The sequence below is a fragment of the Gobio gobio genome (assembly GCF_949357685.1).
Source record: "Gobio gobio genome assembly, chromosome: 12".
Classification (NCBI taxonomy): domain Eukaryota; kingdom Metazoa; phylum Chordata; class Actinopteri; order Cypriniformes; family Gobionidae; genus Gobio; species Gobio gobio.
In genome coordinates, this window is record NC_137105.1 from 48,698,667 (window position 1) to 48,722,983 (window position 24,317).

At 38.8% G+C, this 24,317-nt stretch overlaps 1 protein-coding gene across 1 annotated transcript in view; it reads left to right on the plus strand.

Moving 5' to 3' along the window:
• The window catches only part of syne1a (spectrin repeat containing, nuclear envelope 1a), a 248,224-nt gene that overhangs the window by 115,427 nt on the left and 108,480 nt on the right, over positions 1–24,317 (plus strand). Inside the window, exons 61-72 of the mRNA XM_079830658.1 lie at positions 4,917–5,081; positions 5,196–5,368; positions 5,521–5,674; positions 8,064–8,207; positions 11,556–11,720; positions 11,821–12,138; positions 12,232–12,387; positions 14,129–14,299; positions 18,113–18,439; positions 21,009–21,161; positions 21,586–21,753; positions 21,921–22,097. Of these exons, the coding sequence (XP_079686784.1) occupies positions 4,917–5,081; positions 5,196–5,368; positions 5,521–5,674; positions 8,064–8,207; positions 11,556–11,720; positions 11,821–12,138; positions 12,232–12,387; positions 14,129–14,299; positions 18,113–18,439; positions 21,009–21,161; positions 21,586–21,753; positions 21,921–22,097 (2,271 nt within the window). The remainder of the gene's footprint in view (positions 1–4,916; positions 5,082–5,195; positions 5,369–5,520; positions 5,675–8,063; positions 8,208–11,555; positions 11,721–11,820; positions 12,139–12,231; positions 12,388–14,128; positions 14,300–18,112; positions 18,440–21,008; positions 21,162–21,585; positions 21,754–21,920; positions 22,098–24,317) is intronic.

Sequence of the window (24,317 nt, forward strand, 5' to 3'; positions counted from 1 at the left end):
GGGCGAGGGAACCCATAGGGCTAAAATGCTAACTCACTTCCGCGTTTTGGCCTACAAAGTGACGTCATTACTTCGGCACTCTATTTAAAGAAGATCCAGTTCGCTCTTACTACTTGCTGCTCGCTGCTTTGCAACCCACCACCTCCCCACCTCCTCCTGTCGTGTATAACGTGGCATTTGTTTATGTCATCGTTGCTGCTCTGTTCATGGGGGGAATAGTTAAGCTCTCCCAGTCCTAAACTGGTAAGCGTTCCCTAATGCTGCTGCTGTCCTCTGACTCTCTGCTATTTCATGGTGCTCATGAAAGGTCAGAGGACTCCCTGAACAGAGCCATACCGCCAACAACAAATTTAATTCAGAATTCATCAATTCTGCAATTCAATAAAAATTTCTAAATCATTTTATTGTCATGTGTTCTTGACTTAATGGACCTGACAGAACTACGTTGGAAACGCATTTACCAATTCCTTGATGCGCATCAAGGTTATTATAGTTTTGCATTTTTAAATTAGTTTTTATTTTATTATCGTTTTCGATTTTGCAACACATTTCAGTTTAGTTTTAGTTAGTTTTATAAATTATTTTGCTAGTTTTAGTTTATTTTTTATTTTTTAAACACATTTTTATTTATTTTTTATTAGGGCTGTCAAAAGATTAATCGCGATTAATCACATCCAAAATAAAAGTTTGTGTTTACATAATATATGTGTGTGTACTCTGTTAATTATTATTTATATATAAATACACACACAAGCATGTATATATTTAAGAAAAAAATATTATTTTTATATATAAAACATTTATATTTATATATATTATAGATTATATAAATGTATATACAGTATATACATGCAAATATTTCTTAAATATATACATGAATGTGTGTGTATTTATTTATAAATAATAATTAACAGAGTACAAACACATATATTATGTAAACACAAACTTTTATTTTGGATGCGATTAATCGCGATTAATCTTTTGACAGCCCTAGTTTTTATATATTTCGTTTCAGTTTTAGTTTTAGTAATTATAGTTTAGCAGAGTACCAGAACGAAGTGTAGAGACCAAATCAAGATTTTTAATTTCAGCAAAGTTTAATGTTTGCACCGAGTTTACTCTTATGCAGACATCTTAATAATATAAATAAAATAATGGAATACATATTGTTTTATTTAATGCCATGTCAGCAGCTAAGGCTATATTCATGGCAAAAATGTAATTACAAAAATACAAATATCATATAAATACAAAAAAACCAAGCAAACAAACACATGCCATATACAAGATTTTTTTAAATCAACTTATGATAAAAAAAATCAAAAACCTTTTCATGCATAATCTTACTAAATAAGTGAAAAGACTTGATATAAGAGCATTCTTTAACCCAGGACAGTCCAACAAAATATGTTTAACGGAGAGGGGAATCTTACAAAACATGCATAAAGTTGGGTCTTTACCTTAAGCAAAAAAGCTTGAGTCAAACTATGACCTATACGACAAAAAATGGTCTGAGATTAAACAAAGAACCAAATAAATGCAACGTAAAAATATGAAAGTAAAAATGATACATTCCAGACAAACTCATTCATATTAAAGATGAAATATTGTTAAACAATTAAAACTGCTCCCTCAACCGTTACAGGTCAGATTTTCCGCCACAGTAAAGAGAGCTTATTAAATACGAAAACGAATATTTATTTTTGCTAATTATTATTTTATTTCAGTTAGTTTTTCAGTAAGAGTTGTTAGTTTCGTTTAGTTTTAGTTTTTCATTTATTATGATTTTTACATTTTATTTCAGTTTACGAAAATGTTTTTTGACCAACAGTTTTAGTCTTAGTTTCAGTTTTCGTTAACGAAAATAACCTTGATGCGCATAAAGAAAATCATGTGACTTTGCGATGTAACAGCATAACTGTACTAAACAGCGGAAAAATCTTGTTTGCACAGCATCTGAAATGCTGTTTTGGTCATTCAGAAGTCTGTTGTCAAAGATGCTCGGTATATTTCCCTCCTAGAACTGTCTTACACGACTGCGTTCCCAAACAGCACATCTGCCTCTGAAAGCATGACAACAAGTTTATTGAGACGCACAAGTTTCTCTGAGACGCAAATAATTTATTATATACGTAAATGATCATATATGGTGGCTTCTGCTATGTTTCTTAGTGTTTTTTTTGCGTTATTTATCAGGAAGTGATGATTATGTTCTCTTCGACTCACTGGATGGATACGGTGCTTTATTCGCAAATGTTTTATGCGATATTGCATTTTTGCGCAGAAATTATATTTGCAACTTTGGATGGAAACATAGCTAGTCTCGTGCTTGCCTGTCCATTATTACCACTAATTGTGACTGATAATGAGCTCAATATTAATGGCCTGTTTGGTTCTATTAGTAGATTTACTATATGCTAGTTACAAGTCAAGTCACGCTTTATATAATACTGATCGTTTTAAAGTAGCTAAAGAGGAAAGTAATAAGTGATGAAAACAGATCTGCTATAAAGCAGCTCTAAAAAGACAATAGTGTCATTATTCCGCTTAAAGGCACAATATGTAATTTTTCGCCGCTAGAGGTCGTCAAAACAAAGGCGTAGCTTTATAAAGCCTAGATATCACAGAGCTGTTGTTTTTTTATTCTTCTTCTCATGTGTGTGTGGGGGAACCCAGCGCTTTATCATATTACACACATTTGAGAGCAGTGTTAATTTTGACAGCAAATTTTGATTTAGTTTCAGTCATATTTTAATCACCGGAATTGTTTTTAGTTGTAGTCTAGTTTTAGTCGACTAAAATCTAATGAGTTTAGTTCAGTTGTAATGCATTCATTGAGCATTTAATCATTACATAACCGACTGTTACTTAAATATGTCCAAACTGACATTTTGACATAATTGGGTTTTTAACTGTTCAAGCGCAAAAATACACGAAAGAGCTCAATTCACTTTTTTGTTTGTTTTTTAAAAACCTCTATATAGTTTTTAAAATTTTGTACTTCTGTTTTAGTTAGTATATCAGGTTAAGCTAAAGCTTCAAATATGTTTGTTTATTTAATTTTTTTTCAGTTAACATTTAAACGGTTAACGCATAAAACATTTGCGAATAAAGCACTGTTTCCATCCAGTGAGTCGAAGAGACATGGGCGTCGGAAGCAAAAAAAATGTGGGTGGGTCCTCAGAAATGTTTTACTGGAGTAGATGCCAATTACATTAAGTACAAATACACCGCTTTGCTTGCTAAACGTATAGTTCGGAAAGACAAAATTACGGAAATCGCCATATCATTAAGAGCGGCAGTAGTGTAGGGGTAAGACACACGGCATCTAGTTTTGACACAAATCGACCCGCGGTTCGAATCCGGCTTTCGCCAAACTCAATCTTCTCCGTTTTCCCATCACATATCAAATCGTAAAGGCATTTATTTTCAATAAAAATGAAGAAAATATTAGAAAAGTGGAAATGAAGCGTCTAACTATTTTATTAATAAGTGTTTATCGATTAGGGACAGACATGTAAACAGACATGAATGCTGAATGTTAGAGACGATAAACGTGAGTGGGTCCAATATCATTGATCGTAAAAAGTGGGTGGGTCTTGTCCCACATAAAATGGTTCCGACGCCCATGCGAAGAGAACATAATTTTCCTGCTGGTTACTACAATTATGCTGTTACATCGCGAAAGTCACATGATTTTTTTAATGCACATCAAGGAATTTTTTTGATAATGCATTTCCATTGTAGTTTACGCGCATGTTTTCCTATCGTATAGAAAATGTATCCAACTCAAACGAGCGCATACGTTTTTAATGCACTTTTTAGAATCTATGCGCATCTTGGCGTTTCCATTCAGCATTTTTTGATGCGATATCCCAAAATGCGCATAAAAATAAGTGGATGGAAACATAGCTTGTGTTGAGCCGGAGAACAATGATTTGTTTTCTGTCGACAAATGCATCCAAACAGTTGCTCTCCTGTCTAATAAAACACATCATATATTAAAGCGGCTTTGGTGTTTCCATGGTTTCTACAAAATAAAACCAGAAATCGAGGGTAACGCGGGTATGATGTTATTGATAGGCGACAGTCACAGTCTGTGTCCTGGTTAAAATGGCTAAACATTTGGGATAATGTAACTACAGAATTCAACAAAATATATAACATTGTTCTTTTTGGATATTTGAATCCAAAAATCTTACATATTGTGCCTTTAAGTGTTGATTCAGTGCAGTTCTATGACAGCTCATCAATTTAAGTTCATCAATTATGAAACGAGTTCAGTCTTTCTATAAAGCAGCTCTGGAGAAAACAGTGATGTCATCATCCAGCTCAGTTCAGTTCAGTGCAGTCAAATCAATAATATTACGTGTCCCCAAATAAGCAAGCCAAAGGCAACAGTGGCAAGAAACCAAAACTGCATTAGGCAGGGTTTTTAAATCTGCGAGGTCCTCCATTTGAGATAGTTAGGGGGTTTGGGGGGCTCCCCTGAGAAAATGTAGATTTCTCTGATCGACATATGTACATTTTAAGACGTTTGAAGGCCAAAAAAAAAAGAGTAAAAAACAGCTTTCAAAACCATGTCAGAGGGCAGTAGATTATTTATCAATACCTGCTCTCTCCTCATTTCCATCACTCTTTCTGTTTCTCTCAGTCTCCTTATCTTGCCCTGTCTCTTCCCCTCCTAAAGCTGAGCTTTGACTGATAGTCTTTTCATTTTTCGTGTGTCAGTGAAGAAAGTAAACATAGGATCAACTGATATTTGTGTTTTATGTATCAAGTTAATTTACTGAAGGCTACGAACACTAGGTAAATATGTTTATTAAATTCATGTACACATTCATTATCTTATGTCTAATGGAAAAAGTAGAGCTCATTTGTGCAGTCTTTCACTCTAGTCTTGATTTCTCTTGCAGGAGAAGGTGTCGAGGGTAGAGCGAGTGGTGGGGGAGCATCAGCTTTTCTCACAGGGCCTTCAGGAACTTCAGAACTGGGTTTCTGAGTCCCAACAGGTCCTCAAGACCTGCAGATGCCCCACATCTGACAAGAATGTGCTTATTTCCAGAATGGGCCAGCTCGAGGTACTTTGTCATTTAACAAGGACAGCCTTTTAAGGAATTTTGGCTCTCGTAAATTAGTTTGCAATTTTCATTTGTACATGTTTGGTGGGTAACAGTATTCCTGATTGATTCCAGGCTTTACTGACAGCATGTCAGGGGAGAGAAATCCAACTGAAGATGCTCATCACCAGAGGGGAATCTGTCCAGAGGAACACATCAGCTGAGGGAGTACCAGTGGTTCGCAAGCAGATTCAGGACCTCAAAGACTCCTGGGAATCACTCTTATCAACATCCATACAGTGCAAAAGGTCCAAGAGCTTTCTCTCCATCAGTCTGTGTATATATAAATCCTCTGTTGTACCTCAAGTCAGTGGTTTTGTCCAAGTATCTCATGAGGTATTTGCTCTTCAGGTGTCTGTGTGGAAGTAGTTGATGTCTTGTTTATGTGTTGCATTTCCAGCCAGCTGGAAGGTGCCTTGTCACACTGGACCAGTTACCAGGAGGATGTCAGTCAGTTTGAGTGCTGGATGGAGCGTGTAGAAGAGAGCCTTGGAAACTCAGACAAACACTACGCTGAAATGAGGGACAAGACAGCCAATCTAGGCCGTGCCAAGGCAAGTGATACTTTTCATAGGATTTATTTAGCTCAGAGAATAACAATACTTAGTTCCATAAGTGTAACATATAACATAACATAGTTCTGTCAATCGATTAAAAAAAACCCAACTAATTAATCACACATTTATTCTGTAATTAATCATGTTTGAGCTGGTTTATTAGGCTTCTGTCACTTTAAGATCTGCCGCTGCCACACATGATGCGGCTCTGACGCGCATCTCATTTTCTCACAACTCATTAAAGGGTTAGTTCACCCAAAAATGAAAATTCTGTCATTAATTACTCACCCTCACGTCGTTCGAGACCCGTAAGACCTCCGTTCATATTCGGAACACAAATGAAGATATTTTTGTTGAAAGCTGATGGCTGAGAAAGGCTTCATATAGGCCTCCATTGGCATTCAGTACACTTATACTCCCAAGATGGATAAAAGGCACTCAGAACATCGTTACAAAGTCCATCTCACCACAGTGACTCTACAATAATCTTACAATGCGACGACAATAGTTTTTGTGCGCAAAAAAAATCAAAATAACACCTTTTTCCAACTTGTTACTGCCTTCCGTGTGTGCCTCCACGACGCATGCGCGAGAATATGACGCAGATCCGGCGTTCGGACAGATGACCCAGAAGTGATTTGTTTACGAGCAGAGGAAGACGCGCGTGTCTAAGCTGTTGGATTCTACATTGATCGTGCTTAAGGTCTCGGCGTAGTGCTCAAAATGGGGTTAGAGTGTGCATTTCATAGATTCTCGAACCCCGGCGCTACGTCATATTCTCGCGCATGCGTCGTGGAGGCACACACGGAAGGCAATAACAAGCTGGATAAAGGTGTTATTTTGATTTTGTTTTGCGCACAAAAACTATTGTCGTCGCATTGTAAGATTATTGTAGAGTCACTGTGGTGAGATGGACTTTGTAACGATGTTCTGAGTGCCTTTTATCCGTCTTGGGAGTATAAGTGTACTGAATGCCAATGGAGGCCTATATGAAGCCTTTCTCAGCCATCAGCTTTCAACAAAAATATCTTCATTTGTGTTCCGAATATGAACGGAGGTCTTACGGGTCTCGAACGAAATAAGGGTGAGTAATTAATGACAGAATTTTCATTTTTGGGTGAACTAACCCTTTAAGTTAATTTAAAGCCCTATTCGGACGGTAATTGTTTCTCATGCGGAAGTCCGTAAAAATAAATTAGCATGCCACCTCAGTGATAAAACTCGTGATTTTAAGCGAGTTTTGTGATCCTGCGCACCTGGGAACGCTGCTCACGTGTTCAATAACATGATTGTCAGCTGTAAATAAAATGTCATACGCTTGGTATAATAAGAATAAATGCATATTTAATTTAATAGTAGGAAAATAATATCCTAATTATTATTTAATTATTTAAATCTGTTTTAAAATGGGAAGATGTATAGACGCACATTATAGTTAAAATGGTTTGCTGTCTTGTATTTTATCTCAAAATAAAGGATTTCATTTTATTTCACATGGAAATGAGCGGAAATAAGTTAATATTTACATAAGGTGAACTTGGCTGCTTGGTTATTAACATATATAATTGCTGCCGTAATAACGGCCCATTTCAAATGTTTACCTGCTTTTTTCTCCTTTTTATTTTTTGAGCAGTGATGAAATATATTGCTCTTGTAAATACTTGCCAGCATTTCAGTAATAAAAGTCTAGATCTTTAAAATGCATCCAAATTACAGTGAAGTGCAACCGTACGGTGCTCTGCAGTGGTCAAAAAGGATATTAACTGTGAATTTTGAAGTGATATATTCTTGAAAACTCAGAGATGTGGATTCGGACGGCAATTAAATTACCACACGTGCTTGGTGTTTGTCTAAAAACAGTCGGTAATTCGGCCGGGGATTTTTACGCGGGTGGTGGGAGAAAAACACTGACGTTCTGGATTTGGACGGCAATAAAATCACTGACTAGCCCCTGTCAATAATGAAAATACCTTATGACCCCACGAGAAACATTTACCATCCGAATAGGGCTTAAGACTTCTCTTATGAGGAAACTCAACAAAATGGGCATTTTGGCATAATTATGTGTTATTGTTTGTTCAGGCGCTTCTGTTTCTTGATTCACGTATTCTCTTTTGTCTTGTGGCGCTTGAATGGTGTAAAAGCATTTGCATGAATAAGAGTGTGATCATATAATGTAATGCTAGCGGGTGGTGCGTTAATTGCGTTAAATATTTGTAATGTGTTAAACTGGAAAAAAATGTTTGCGCTAATTTTGACAGCACTAAATACAATATAATATAATATACTGGATTTATGAATTATGTAACAATTGTATATTCTTACAGTTATATTAGAAATTGTAACCTCAAAGTATTAATTGCTTTAATTGCTTTGTTCTGTACAGCTCCTCTATGAGGAAGTTCTTAGCCACTCTAGCCCTTTAGAGACCATTGCCACCAAGGGATCCAACATGACTGAACATGCAGCCACTCAACAGGAGATCCAGAAACTCAGTGAGAGATATACAACCATCAAAGACAAAGCCAAGGTATGAACGTCAAACTGTAGCCCGTAGACTTGTGAGTCCATGAAATTGTGGTTATAGCGCAACAGTAGAGTTCTGCAAGTAAGAATCCCATATAGAGAAATTGATTTTTTAACAATAACTTATAAATCTTTTAAGACAAGAGTTCTGACGTTGCTGAGCAATGATAAATGTTTCTGTAGAAGCCACACATCAGTATGATTTCAGCTTCATTTAAAAATAGTTTTAATTGCTAAATTCCCAGTGAAGTGCTAAATCATCTATTACCCTGAAAATATCTTTCAACATTTAGAGAAGTTGTTACCATAGAAGCAGAATTTGAGGCCAAAGAGCTCAGCAGAGACCTCCCACTCGCATGAAGCATTGCAGTGTACATTAACTATATGTGAACGATACTGTCACAGTTTAGTCCAGATGATGATGATGAAGACAAGTCCAAAAAGGTTTATTAATAAAACCCACTCAGGTAATCCACATTGAATAAGACAAAGTAACAGCGGGAACTTAAATACACAGTGATAACAAACTAAATGACAAACAGGTGTGTTGATGGCATGAGTGTCCATAATAACTAATGAGTGGTGGGAAACTAGAACAAAGGGAACGGGTAAACGAAGAGGAACAAACTAAGAAATGAAAATGAAATAGAACACACAGAATGTGACAGAACGCCCCTCTTAGTAGGGAGGTTAAGCCCAAAAAATGGGCCTTTGACTTCAAGTCATGATGCAAAGGTCCCCTTTGGTATGGAAGTACCTTAGGGCCATAGAAATAAATTTATCCTAAGACACAAGTGAGATCACATTTTGTAAGTTCAGAAAAAGCCCCAAATATATCCTATTCATACGCCTATTCATTATTTTTCTCACATGAATAGGGTAAAACATTTTACCTTTAGATATCACCATGAAAACTGAGTTGATTACTTATATCAATACAAAAAAAACTTTTTTTAATTGTTTGTTAACATGGACAAATGGTGCATAATCTAATTACAGATGTGCTTATTTGCATAAATACCACAACAGATCTAAACATTGGGTACAGCGTTTTTAAAACATTCAGAGATTCAGTCAATCATTAATTCAAGGTCCACTCAACTGTCAACTCTCAACTGTCACTAAGCTGTCCCTCAGGTAAGAAAAATGTCCTTTTGTTTTTCCTACATGGATTATTCATTAATATACATTAATAAAACATACCTGGTGATCAACTACAATTTATTGGGAACATCTGGATGTGTGTTGAGCTGTTGTACGACTATTTTTGGTGAAACGATGTCAAGTTTAGGATTAGCGAATAGTTTCATTAGATAGCAAACACGGCTAGCAGCAGCAAATAACTTGTTAGCTGTCTTAAGATATGGACTCATGGACTGTTGTAGTCATTACCTGTAGGCTATGTAATTCAAGTCATTAATCTCAAGTAAGGGGTAATGTATAGCGAGGCGGTTGTTATAGCGAATAACAACCCCTTCAGGCTGATTCAAGACCCCTCCATGACTGACTGAATCTCTGAATGTTTTAAAAACGCTGTACCCAATGTTTAGATCGCTTGTGGTATTTATGCAAATCAGCACATCTGTAATTAGATTATGCACCGTTTGTCCATGTTAACAAACAATTTAAAAAAGACTTGTAATACATTTTTTGTTTGTCTTGATATAAGTAATCAACTCAGTAATTTTCATGGTGTATCTAAAGGTTACATTTTTTACCCTATTCATGTCAGAAATATAATGAATAGGCGTATGAATAGGATATATTTGGGGCTTTTTCTGAACTTACAAAATGTGATCTCACTTGTGTCTTAGGATACATTTATTTCTATGGCCCTAAGGTACTTCCATACCAAAGGGGACCTTTGCATCATGACTTGAAGTCAAAAGACACTTAACCTCCCTACTATCTCGGGAAGGCACAAACTCATGCCATGATGGCTTGATTGAGGGTCGAATGGCGGAGGTTCTGATGGTGGGAACCCGTAAGGGAGCAGCTGGGATGAACCAGGGCGAAGCAGACAGTGAAAGAAGCCAAGGAGAAGATGATGGGAGGAGCCATGGAGGAGTGGATGGTGGAAGAATCCAGATGGCAGGAGTCGATAGAGGGAGGAGCCATGATGGAGTCTTGGATGATGACACTGACAGCGATGGAGCCATTAAAAGTGGAGTCCAGGGTGCAGACAGAGAGCAGATAGGACTGAGTGACACTGCTGGCACTGGAGACCTAGGCAGAGACGTAGTGACGAGCATCCGAGGTAGAGCTAGAGCCCCAGATGAATCAGGCAGAGCTGGTGCAACCAAGGACCAAGGCAAAGTCAGAGGAAAGGCAGAGTCCGCTGAAGCTGAAGGGGTGGAGGGGCGAAGCATAGCTGAAGGCCTGCAGGGCCGTGCTGCAGGCAGGGTGACGACTGACCAAGGTGGAGCCAGAGGGATGAGGGAGCCGGTGGAGCCGTGAGTACGATGGTATCTGGTGGAGTGGAGGGAGGAGCCAAGGCAGGGTCAACAGGTCGACAAGTCGAGGTGGAGCAGATGCTGGAGGCGGAGCCATTTGATCTACTTGACTGGATGATGCTGGAGACCGGAAGACCCAAGGATTATCCACACAGCTTTGAGTTAGAGAAGACGAGGGGCTGAAGAGAACCAGCAGAGGCGGGTCTGACAGACTGGCTCAATCTTGTAGTGGACACTGTAGTGAAACAGGCTTAGTGCTGGGCAGGACCAGTTGTGATAAACACACAATATTGCAGGAAGGGACTGGTGGTGAGGAAGGTTCGTTGGTGGGCAGTGTGGGAAGCACTACCTCGGTATCCCAGTCAATCAGCCATCCCTCTTTATCCAGCTCCACTAATACTCCCACTGGTACAGATGTTATGGCTGGCTCACACACCTGGTCAGCCTTTGTCACACATCTCACACATCTGTCCCCTCCGGCTGCTGGCTCCGTAGTGGGCATCAGTCCAGGCACGATCTCTGTGACAATCAGCTGGGTCTCTCAGTCTGCGGTGGGCTCTGGTTCCATAACCGCAGTGGTCATGGGATCTGGCTCTGGGGTGGTGACAGATGTAGTGTGGGGCTGGAAGCTAGCAGCAGAATCCTCTTCCTCGTCACCTATCTCCTCATCGATTATGGGGATTACATTGTCATCTGTTTTTAGTACATTGTTGTATTGTAAACATATCCTTTGGATCTAGTTGGTGTGGTTTGTGGCTGAAAACCCTTTATTGAAAAATGTTTGGAAATCCCAAAGGAGAAAATTAATGTGGAAAATACTAGCAGCTGAAAAAGTGTTGCACTCTGTTATGCTTCTCTTGGAAACAATTGTGAAATAATGTACTCTACTGGTGTTTCAGGCTGCTGTCAGCAAGGCTGAAGAATTGGTTCTTCTCCATCAAGAGTACCAGCGAGGGCTGCACATGTTTGAAGACTGGCTAGAGCAAGAGCAGAGCAGTTTGGCCCTCCTCTCACCCCTAGATGAAGATGTAAATGCTCTGGAGAACACATTAAAAGAACTGCAGGTTATTATAACTGTGATATTTTCTGATTGTAATATTAAAGGCAAACATATTGGACAGGTAATCTTTAACTCTCATTCTTTCTCTCTAACAACATGACCAGATGCTCCAGTCTCATTGCCCTAAGGGACATAACTTGCTCAGTTCAGTTCTTGCCAGTCGGGAAAGAGTCGTTCCTTGGGGTGCCCCTCAAATTGAGGATCGGGCCCTGGAAACGGCACAGACAGAATGGCAGGGGTACCAAGACCGCCTCTGTGAGACCAAAGTCCAGGTAGAGCAGGCCCTCGCAAGAGTTCAACAACTAGAAGGTTTATTCCAAAGCCTAGACCAGTGGCTGGTTGACATTGAGCTCAAAGTGAAAGTGAGAAAGCACCGCCGCTCTGATGTCACTGCAAAGGAGGCCCAGCTACAACACCTGAAGGTGCGTTGGATTATACTTAGGCCTGATGATTACAGAAATACTATACTTTGGTTTCATGTACTGTATGTCGTTGACGTTTTCCTTTCTTTTCAGCGGTGGCAGACTGAGGCTGCTCACCGTCAGGCCGAGGTGGAAGGTCTAAGTGCTCTTGCACAGCAAGTCGTAGAGAACGCTCATGTCAGTGGTCGGATCAGTACCAGGGTTACCCAGCTCACTGCTCGCTACCACGCCTTGCTCCTACAGATACAGGCAAGTCACACTATAGGGTGCTGCAGGTATGACGTGACTTTGTAGGCCAATCAACAGTTGGCATCACACTGGTTCCCTCAACAATAACACAATAGGATTTTTCCATAAGCTTTTGGAATATCGCGAAAAACAAGCTCTGTGATCAAGAAAAGTTTATGATACTTGCACGTTTTGTCCATCAAGATAATTATCACTGATGAACACAACTTTTATTAATTGTGAAGCCTAAATGCATTCGCCACAAGTAAAAAGCTAAAGGTAGGCTATAAATGAACTACACCACGGTCGCTCGACTTCAACGTCACCATCACTAAAGCTTCCCACAACTCTTTTAGTTTTTATCTAAAAACATTTTCCCAGAACGTTTGAGTTAGAATAGTTAATAAGAGCACAATTATGAGCATTATGAGACTGTAAAAGCGACTGAGTTTACCTGTTCGGCGTGATAATCCCATTAAAAAAAAACATTGACCTCGGGACGAGGGAACCAGAAGTGCTTAAAAAATGTATTTCCGCATTTTGGTCTACAAAGTGATGTCATACCTGCACCACTCTATTAACAATTCTTATGTACTCAATGATTATTATGCAATTATGCAGCATCATGTCAATCATGTGAAAAAAGACAACAGGCAATGCGGTCTTATTATCTGGCCACCCTATTTCCCATGAATTTAACAATACCCCACTAATTAATCCACTGGTTTACTCTTGGGATCTTTTGTTTCTCCCCCCAAATCCTCTCCCAGTGTTGTTCTCGTAAAACTAAAAGTATTAAAAGTCATTTTTGGTAATTGAAGTAAAGCTGAAATAAAATTGTATATAAATATAGATGAAAAACTTGTTAGCTAATAATTAAGCAAATAATAATAATACATTAAATAGAAAAAAAACACGAATAAAAATGACAAACGTACATAAAATTACTAAAATGAAAACTGAAAATATTAATAAATACTCTAATAGTATAAATGATGCTAAAATATCACTGCTCTTCTGAACTTTTTTCGTGTGGGCATTTTAAAACTATACTTTCTTCCCTTAACCTCAAAATTATTATTATTATTAAATTCATTTATCTCCAATTATGTTTCTTTTAATAGAACCTGGCGTCATTGGCTCACCTCTCGCTTTGCTGCCAAAGCACACTGATGAGTCTAATTTCTCAGCCGTCTAAACATTGGAAGCTATCCAGCCTGGTAAACCAGCTCCTGTGACCCTCTGTGATGGCAAAAAAAACCTTCAGAGCTGGAAAAATCAATGTCTCGCCCACACAGAGACCTTAGCTTGTAATTAAACAATGTAGGACTCAATCTTGCCCATCAATCGGTGATGCTGCTTCTGTGGCAGCAGCAGAATTGTTTTTAACACTTGCTGTAACACCTCTCCTTCCTGCCCACTTCTCTCTAACATGCACACACACCCTGGCTGCGACACTGAAGAGAGCGAGTAATTATTCTGTGAGAAACAACGGGCCGCCACATGCACTGCAGTCAAGAGCTATTACATCTCTGCAGATAGGTGTGCGCGCAGCACAGCGCAAAAGCGTTAATTGGTGCCACGTGCATGAGGGATCTGAATGTCAAGAGCAGAATGCGGCAAAATAGCTCAGCCTCAAGCCCCCAGCGGTGAATGCTAGCGAGTGTGCGGCATTAGATCAATCAAAACCCTTCATGCTGATGAGACAGAATTGCGGGCATTCTTGACAATGAGCCTTTTGATTTATCCTTCCGTCATTTAGGAGACCCTCAAACAGCTCCAGGAAGAGATGCAGAAGTTCACAGAGGCTCAAAATGCCCTCAGGACCTTCTCTGATTGGCTGAGTGCAGCACGGAAGAATTTTAAAATCGTTACCGAAAGGACAGAGGCTCTCGATCGCATTACAATGGAAAAGAAGATGAAGAGACTTGAGGTATGGCATAGTGAAAACACCAACATTTTCATATATATACATATATAATATACACAGTCAAACCAAAAATGATTCAGACAGCTGATATAATGTTTTTACTAGTGTGTGCAGGAAACTATAGTTCATTTATGTAAGTGAGGATAGCAAAACAAAGTAAACTGTGACATATTATACCCAAAAATTCTTCATACAATGGACTACCAGTAAAATTTATACAAATTTGGGACCAAAATTATTAAGACACTTTGACCTGAGCATACTGCTTAAAGGGGTCATAATGTTTCAGCCAGTCTCATGTCAATCTTGAGTACCTATAGAGTAGTATTGCATCCTTCATATCTCCAAAGAGTCTTTAGTTTGATCAGATTTATAAAAGACAGATAAGCTGTATCGACTCTTTCTGAAAACAGCCGAACTTGTGGAGGCGTGCAGTGGGTGGAGCTAAAGAGAGCACACACACACACACACACACACACACAATACATTCATGGCATTATCTCTGGATAACTTTCGATACACTATACGTTCATGTTGTTCACATTATATGCACTTGCGCACCGATTGCCAACAAAATAGACATTTGATGCAGTTTCATGGTTTTCGGTTTCGACTCATTAAATTAAATTAAATTAAATTTACATTTATTTGCGTAGAGTTTTTCACAATACATATCGTTTCAAAGCAGCTTCACAGAAAATGCATGCATCTACATTACAATTTAGAGTGATTTGTCCACGTTATGTATTTCAGAAATGCACATATACAAAGCACACAGATTAGCTAACCATGTATTACTAATCAATATAATAATTAAATTAAGGCACAGAAATAAGTGAAATAAGAATACATGTTGTTAATGGTTAGGGTATATAGAAATGAGCATGAACAAACAATGACCGGGAGCAAACAAACACACTTGCAGAACTCCGTAAAAACATTTTACATTTACATTTAGTCATTTAGCAGATGCTTTTATCCAAAGCGACTTACAAATGAGAGCAATAGAAGCAACTAGAACAGTCAAGGGCAACAGTATGCAAGTGCTGTAACAAGTCTCAGTTAATCTAGCTCAGAACACACAGGACAGATTTTTAAAAAAAAAATGTATATATAAATAAATTAGACTGACAGAAAATGAATAGAAAAACAAACTGCATCTACTGTTTCCTTAACGCTGGGTTATTTGGGAAGCTGAACAAAGTGATCTTTCCCTCACAACCAGAAACACACGTCTTTAGTGACATTGTTGATTTCGTGGTCTAAAAACAAAATGACAGCGCTGCCGACGGCTTCAGTAACCCGAACGAAGCTTGTTGATGGACGCGCTCCTGCTTTTGCTCATGTGCGCATGCGCTTATCCAGAAGAAGTGCCCATACAAGGAATTACTCTAAAAAATCTTTCCGAAACTTGTTCGAATCCTGAAGGAGTGTATTTGGCACAGAAATACTCCATCATACGTCCAACTAATTATTTTTAATGTTGGCCATGTTTAGCATGAGAATCAACTCTTTAACAGTGTGAATAAGTCAGAATGCATGAAATAGCATTAGACCCCCCCCCCCCCCCCTTTAAGTGTTTTTTATTTCATTGCTAATGTGACCTCACTGCAAAAAATGCTCTTCTTATTTAGTATTTTTGTCTTGTTTCCTGTCCAAATATCTAAAAATACTTAAATCAAGATGCATTTACTAGATCTAGATAAGTAAAATGACATTTTTTCTTGTTTTCTGGGGAATGAATGATCAAAATCATGTGAGTTTTTGCCTAAAACAAGCAAAAGTATCTGCCAATGGGGTGAGAAAAAGAATCTTATTTCTGTTTGGGATAGAAACAAAGAAACAAGATTTCAATCAGAAACAAGATTATTATTCTCACCCCATTGGCAGATCATTTTGCTTGTTTTAAGCAAAAACTTAATTCATTTTGATTTTATTTTCATGAAAACCAGAAAAAATATCTTGTCATTTTACTTATCTAGTACATTTTTAGATATTTAGACTAGAAACAAGACAAAATTACTAAGTAAGAAGAGCAATTTTGCAGTGCTGTGACACCACAGAATGAACAAAATGAAGCATTGCTTGGTTATTGGTTGACCTAAATTGGTATTATCTAATTCATATTTATCACAGTCGTATTTTATTACCATTTTCTAAACTTAAGCGAATAAACTGTGATAATGTGAGAAAATGTTGAAGGAGTCTGAATAAATTTTGGCTTGACTTTGTGTATAAATATATTAATCACATTGCGATTAATCGCATCTAACATACAAGTTTTTGTTTATATAATATGTGTGTGTGTGTGTATATATTATTAATAACTTATTTCTTATATTGTATATGTATACACACACACACACACACACACACACACACACATATTTGCCTAATATATACATACATACACACAGTGTATTTATATATATATATATATATATATATATATATATATATATATATATATATATATATATATATATATATATATATTCACACGAACATGATCATAAAAATAACTCAGCCTAAACTAATGTACCATTTTATTTCTGAAAATATATATAACACGTGTACAGGATTTTATTTTTTATTTTTAGAATTGAGGGGACTTGAGATGAAACTGTCAACCCTTTTTATCCTGTGGTTTAACAGCTATTGATTTGGCCTGATAAATAACACAGACACACACCACAGACTAGCACTCTCAGTGGGCCTGGCACAGTTTTGCACTCATATTTGAGATCGTAAGAGCCAGTGTGTGTGTGTGTGTGTGTGTGCACGTGTACAAGCCTCTTTGTCTTCTTATGGATATGATCAATATGTCTACTGCACAAAGCAAAAGAAAGCTTTAGTGCGATCGCACCCTGTGTGCACGCGCACACTCAGCCACTTCACACACTCCCCCACTGTGATAGCTGAGATGAAGGAGCGGCCTGTCTGTGGAACCTGCTGGCACAGACTGTGTAATTGATGCAATGCCCTTGCAGCTTCAACTTCACATAACACTCTTCCGTCACACACTTATACATATATATACAGCTCATTTGGCTCGTTTAATCCATGTCGAGATCAATGGTGCAACACAGACACTAATAGCAAACTGACATGGAGAAGCTACTGTCTATGTACACCCACTACATTAAACAACAGCGGTATAGACACATGTATTTGTGAATTAATAAACAGCCAATTAAGTGTGTGCTTCTATGGCCGGATCATATTTCTCGGCCCAATTATCCTTGCATCCTACATCTCTCTGCATCACTAACTTCTCATTTCCTTATTTGTGTGCGGAGATGATCATTAAAACACTGGGGCTCCTTTCGCTGTCAGAACCGCAGCAGTAGCTCCAGATCCTGCTGTACAGCCACAGGCCTCTCACTGCCCTTTTTTAGAGACAACAGGCTAATATCATATAGAGAAGCTTCCCGCTTGAAGGTAAAGGAGTAGGAGGGGTTGAGTGGGGTCGTTGCCGGGGAAACCCCGCTGCGACAGGCCCATTTAAGGCCTGGGTAATTGGGCCTTCCTCTTATATCTCTGTCTGGGGCCTCACCGGGTCTCCGCACACAGGTGTCAGGAGCCCGACAGGCTTCAAAGTACCCATCAGAAAAGTCCACTTCTGAAGCTCTACATGAATACAGGGATCAGAAGCAGCTGTCAGGAACAGGAAATACTGTACATGTCTTGGTTGCACCCTGGGGAAGGCATGAATATCTTTCCCATGGCTTATTAAATTATTGATTTTTGTTTTTGTTATTGTCGTTCTTTTTGTACCCTTTAATTCGTTGCTTAAAAGATTCTCTTATCCCGCAGTCTCTACAGGGAGAGATGGATCAAGGTCACGGCTTGCTTAAAACACTTCGAGAGACTACGGAGCAGGCCGTTTCCTTCTTGGATGACCCTGGAGCATCCAGGCTAGAGAGGGAAGTGCAAACGGGGCGATCGCAGCTCGAAGAGCTTATTCTGGGGCTACGGGAGGAGCATGCAACCCTGGAAAGGAGCATCGTGCTCTATAAAGATTTCCAAGAGCGCTTCAAGGGCCAAATGCTGTGGCTGAGGGAGACCCGAGCTCTGCTCAGCTCTACTGTTGAACCTAAAGCAGAACTTTACCAGAGAAAAGCCCAGCTGGCCAAGTACAAGGTAGGTGAATTGTTTTACAGTCTTCAACCACTATGAAGTGTGAAATTACAGTATATTCCAGGTTAATAATTGCATGACTTTCACAGTGATTCCACAGTAGGACTTCTCTTGTATCTAACTGCACTAAAATCTACAATATCATACTGTATTTGTGCGTTGCATATGAGCTATGGAGGCATGGGCGTCGGAAACATTGTATTTGGGTGGAACAAGACCCACCCACTTTTTAAGACCAATGATATTGGACCTACTCAATTTTACCGTCTCTAATTCAGCGCATGTCTGTGCACCTGCTCCTTTATTATTAAAGGGTAACTTCAGTGATTTAGCGTTAAGCTTTGTATCAGTAGAAACCCCTTAGTATATTTGAATTATGGTACTTTGACCCCTCAAATCCCCCTGAGACGAGAGAATTATGCATTTTATTTCTGGAAAAAATCCTACGATTAGCAATTAAACCGTCATTTTGCGTCATCTGAGGATTTTTTGGCCAGAGGCTAGAGACTACAGCCAGTAGATGGAGCTGTTCCGCATGTTTTCAACCCACCAATAGGGGAGAGATCTCACTCACAGAATGTAAATGCGCTCGAGCATTCATAACGGAGCGGTGCAGAGCAAAGTGAGTGTTTCAACTCTTCAACAAATTCCTATGAAAGTTTAGCTTCCATATGCGATCAGAAAACGCGCCAGACTGGAATGACAGCCGCGCTTAACATCACCTCAGCTCTCCTCATCTCTTACTTCCCTCTCATGATGAATGAAATCTGACTCCTGCTGCGTTTGTCCTGTGACTTTCGTTCGGCTCACTCACACTTTATTGAAAAGACACTTTCAGTTTTTTATTGTAGTGTTTATTCTCTAACTGAACGAAATTATTGTATTATGAAGATCAAAACGACGCTGGGGGCGGTGTACGGAGTGGCCTCGTAGGGCAGTGAAGCAAGTGCATTCTGGGAGTTGTTGTCTTTCATCCACATGAGACAAAAATACATTTTCTGTCTTTTCTCAGTCTAGAAGGCACCAAATTCAAAAATAATTTCACATTTCTACTACATAAATGACACAGTTTAAATACACATTCATCTTCCCAGCGCTGAAGTGCCCCTTTAAACAAACGTTAGATGCTTCATTTCCACTTTTCGATTATTTTCTTAATTTTTATTGGAAATAAATGCCGTTCCGATCTGATATGTGATGGGAAAATGGAGTAGAGTGAGTTCGGCAAATGGGCGAATTCGAACCTCGATCAAAACTTTCTACCATGTGTTTTACCCCTACACAATTGCCTCTGTAAAAGGTTTAGTGTCTTCCGTAACTTAATGTAAATGTCCTCTACTCCAGTAAAATTGTTCTGGGGGAGGACCCACCCAGCCCATGTTTGGAGGTTCCCAGCATGCAGTGCGGCATAAATAGATTATGCTGTGAAAGAATTTCTTGATTCTTGTTGGTTTTATCTGTGCTGCTGAACTTCATTTTGCTTCATTTTTAACAGTTTGTGTTGTTTGTTTATTTTGTAATGTTCAGAATTTATCTTTTATATTATTATTATTATTTGTTGAGTGTCAACATTGTTGTGTTTTGTATGTTGAGTATTGATGTCTGTGCATTATTAGGTGATGTGAGAATTTTTTTTTGTGTAAAATGATGATAAATCTCAGCAGCTGCTTCACTATTGTGAAATATCATCTACAAACAATTATGAATTTGAAATAAGATATTGGTAAATCTTCATGCTGAAATAATGCTAATAATAGTATAGTTTGACTAACTTAAAATCAGCCAATTAGCTTATTTTATATTCTAGCTTGACAATTTTTTTAACAAATGTTTTCGTTTGTCATGGATAGATCAGAAATTTGAATATGAATATACAAGGTCCAAGATCCCAAGCTAACGAAACACTGATCACCATCATGGTGACTTCAACACAATTACAGCACTGGACAATATCATTTCTTACAGTGGCAGGTTAACGATGACTTTATCATCATTGTGCTGTTTATTCACAGTATTTCTTAAGAAAAAGACCCAGCATGCATTCATTTCACTGTACATTTCTGACTACAGTAATTTATTGTAAAATAATGCTCTTTAAACCTGTAAATTCCTGGCAATTTTTTAAAGTGTAGTTGTGTGACTAGCATACATTTAATCAAAAATACAATTAAAGTAATATTGTGAAATATTATTACAACTTAAAATAACCATTTTCTATTTGAATATACTTTAAAACGTAATTTATTCCTGTGATGCAAAGCTGAATTTTCAGCATCATTACTCCAGTCTTCAGTGTCACATGATCCTTCAGAAATCATTCTAATATGATGATTTGCTGCTCAAGAAACGATTACGATTATTATCAATGTTGAAAACAGTTGTGCTGCTTAATATTTTTGTGGAAACTTATGCATTTTTTCATTCATTCTTTGATAAATAGAAAGTTCAAAAGAAAAGCATTCATTTGTTTCAATGCAAAAGTCTTTACAGTTTTGATCAACTGAATGTGTCCTTACCACAGACTGCCAAGTGTACATCTCTGTATCTGTATTCATTGTTGTTTTGTGTCCAGGCTGTGGAGCATTCGTTGCTATCCCGGGATTCTGCCGTGAGCTTTGTGCTAGAGAAAGGAGAGTCTCTGCTGACCCTCCTTCACTCCCCTTCCATCACAGACAGCATTTCCAGACTACAGGCAGACTACCAGGAGCTGTGTGGCTCAGCAAGGGTGAGCTCAAAATGACTACACAATGCTACATTTAAATGCAACATAACATGATTTCAGAGCATTAATGTACAGTATGACCTACCACATTTATAAATCAATGCTTGTTCGGAAGGGTAACAGTCATATACAGATGGAATCGTTTAAAACTAAATTGTAAATGCTACTAAAATGCAGATTATTTCCCCTTTAATCTTTTGAATATTGATTTCGGGACTTTAATGTGCCATTTCCTCAAAGATGGCATCCATTAACCCTGCAATCAGTGCCATGAATACTCACTTTCCAAACGTTCATCTCATGCCTGCAGCTGTCAGAAGCTCTTTATCATGCACAAGGGTTTCCAGCTGTGTGTTTATATAGGTGCTTTCATTCGAGTGCTTACTAATGCCTCGATCTTTTCTGTGATTTAAATGTATTTCCTTAGACACATGTTCACAGATTGGAGGGCCAGGTGAAGAAACAGGAAGCTTACCACAAAGATCTACAGGAAATTGAGCGTTGGCTGCTGCAGATGTCCAGCAGGATGGTGACTCCTGACCCGTCATCAAGCGGTGGCCTGGAAGCTGCCACTCAGCATCTAGCCAGACATAAGGTGACGAATCACAGAAAAGCACAAACCCTAAACAACCAATCAGACATCCTTGCTTTGTTTACCCACATATAAAAAATGTGAAACGCATCCATAATGTCAAGAGCTCCTGCCTATTTTTACGAATATTTAAAGCTACTTCTAAGAAAATCTTTTGTGTTAAATCCCAGGCTATTATGGAGGAGATAGCAGGTTTTGAGGAGCGTTTGGCTACGCTAAAGGAAAAGGGAGAGGAGCTGTTGTCCGGCTGCAGTGAGCGCCTCCAGGCACGGCTTCGCCAGCAAATTCAGAGCCACCAGCAGGGAGCAAGAGACAGCTACTCTGCCATCTGCAGCACTGCCCAGCGTGTGAGTTTACTTGGCCACACACAAGTACAAGACCAGCACTGTGCCGATGTTTACTGTGCATATAGACTTATGACGCTGTATAATGACCCACAGTTTCTATAAGTAGGGGTGTAATTATGTGTCTTTTAGCGATTGCCAATACACTGGTGCATCGGTGTTGTATGGGATTAAATTCCTGCCAAAAGTACTGTCATTTGCTGTCATTTTCAACCAGACCAACACCTTCTTCCACCTCATTTTGAATTTTGCCTCATTGACAGAACATAACCGACTGCTTTTAAACAACTAGTCGATGTTTGCAGACACATTTACAGGCCAATACTATGGGATTAAATTCCCGCTGAAAGTACTGCGGTTATGGATCAATAAATAATAAGCATTATGAATAAAAAGTTTAAACACATACAACATTATATTGCACAAATATTAAACTTGTGTTTGTGTTCTTAAAAGTTGTTTTCCTTGGTTTTATTGCTCTCTTACATTTTCTGCTCATATTTTACATTTGGAAAAGAATGTGGAAAGAAGAGCAAAGAGAAAAACAGCACAAGCGCACAAAAGAATGAAATATGAGAGCACAAAGTGCAGCGTAAAAAAAACAAGGAAAACAACTTTTGAGAACACATAAACATAAGTTTAAGATACACCGATCAGGCATAACATTATGACCACCTTCCTAATATTGTGTTGGTCCCCCTTTTGCTGCCAAAACAGCCCTGATCCGTCGAGGCATGGACTCCACTAGACCCCTGAAGGTGCCAGCATTCAGAACCAGCATTAACTTCTTGAGCAGTTTTAACTACAGTAGTTCGTCTGTTTGATCGGACCCACGTGCATCAATGAGCCTCGGCCGCCCATGACCCTGTGGCCGGTTCTCCACTGTTCCTTCCCTGGATCACTTTTGATAGAGACTGACCACTGCAGACCGGGAACAGCCCACAAGAGCTGCAGTTTTGGAGATGCTCTGACCCAGTCGTCTAGCCATCACAATTTGGACCTTGTCAAACTTCTCTTTTTCCTGCTTTTAGCACATCAACTTTGAGGACAAAATGTTCACTTACTGCCTAATATATCCCACCCACCAGTCATAATGTTTTGCCTAATCGTTGTATGTGCAATATATGCATCTAAAGTTTGGATTAACTCTTGATTATATTTTCATCCGTGACCACGTTGTTTCCTATTCTGATCATTTTGCATTATTTTTTCAGTTTGTGCAATATTTTTTTTACATATTTTTACATACACTTGTTATTTTTGGGGAATTTAATCCCATAGTATTGGCCTTTAAATGTGTCTGCAAACATCGACTAGTTGTTTAAAAGCAGCCGATTATGTCCTGCCAATGAAGCAAAATTCTAAATGAGGTGGAAAAAAGGTGTTGGAGAGTTAATAACTTAAGAAATTCAAGAAAATGCCTCTGGCTTGGTTAAAAAAATGACAGCAGGGTTGCATTTTTAATTTAAATTTGAACAAACTATACAAACAGCATAATAATAATTGAACAAACGAACAAATAAATATATATATAGTTCGAAAATCCAGCAATTTTTGCAATGCCTTCCGTTCATTGTCCTCGTGTCACTGTGTAGCTGTAACTGCTCACATCAAAACATTGTTCCAGCAGCAAGCTCAAGCGTGCCAACTTACTGCCACTCTTCCAGAAGCTCTTGATTATTTTAATCCACCCTGCCTGGCTTCCTAGTTGCACAGCACCAACTAAAGTGCGGACAAAATCCTCCTCTCTGTGTACTTGTCTTTTAAATCAGATTAAACAATCCTCGCCAGGCAGTCAATAAACCAGGGACGTCTGAAATGTGCTTGACATTTTGACTTCTGCATGCCAGTGTCATTACAAGGAGACCCATCAGGAGGCACTAAGAAATCATTTCTCCGTGAAAGCATATCATTAAAGCCCACGGCAATGAAAGTGAGCACATTACCCCCCTTTGCAAATCACCATTTCCCGCCCCCTACTCCAACTCTTGCAGTATCCCACCAAAAGCTGCCACCTGCTTTCCTCTAAGAACCCTAATCATACACACCCCTAGTATGGCAACTACTCTCTGCCATCTGACACATTTCCTGCTCAGTCACTCTCTGAGAAAGCCACCCAGTCTATTAATACCTCGCCCCCTTCCCCGTGCCAGTTTTATTTTGCCCATCAAGTCCAATTCCGTCAAAACAAGCCGAGACATTGATAAACCCTTCCCTTCTGGT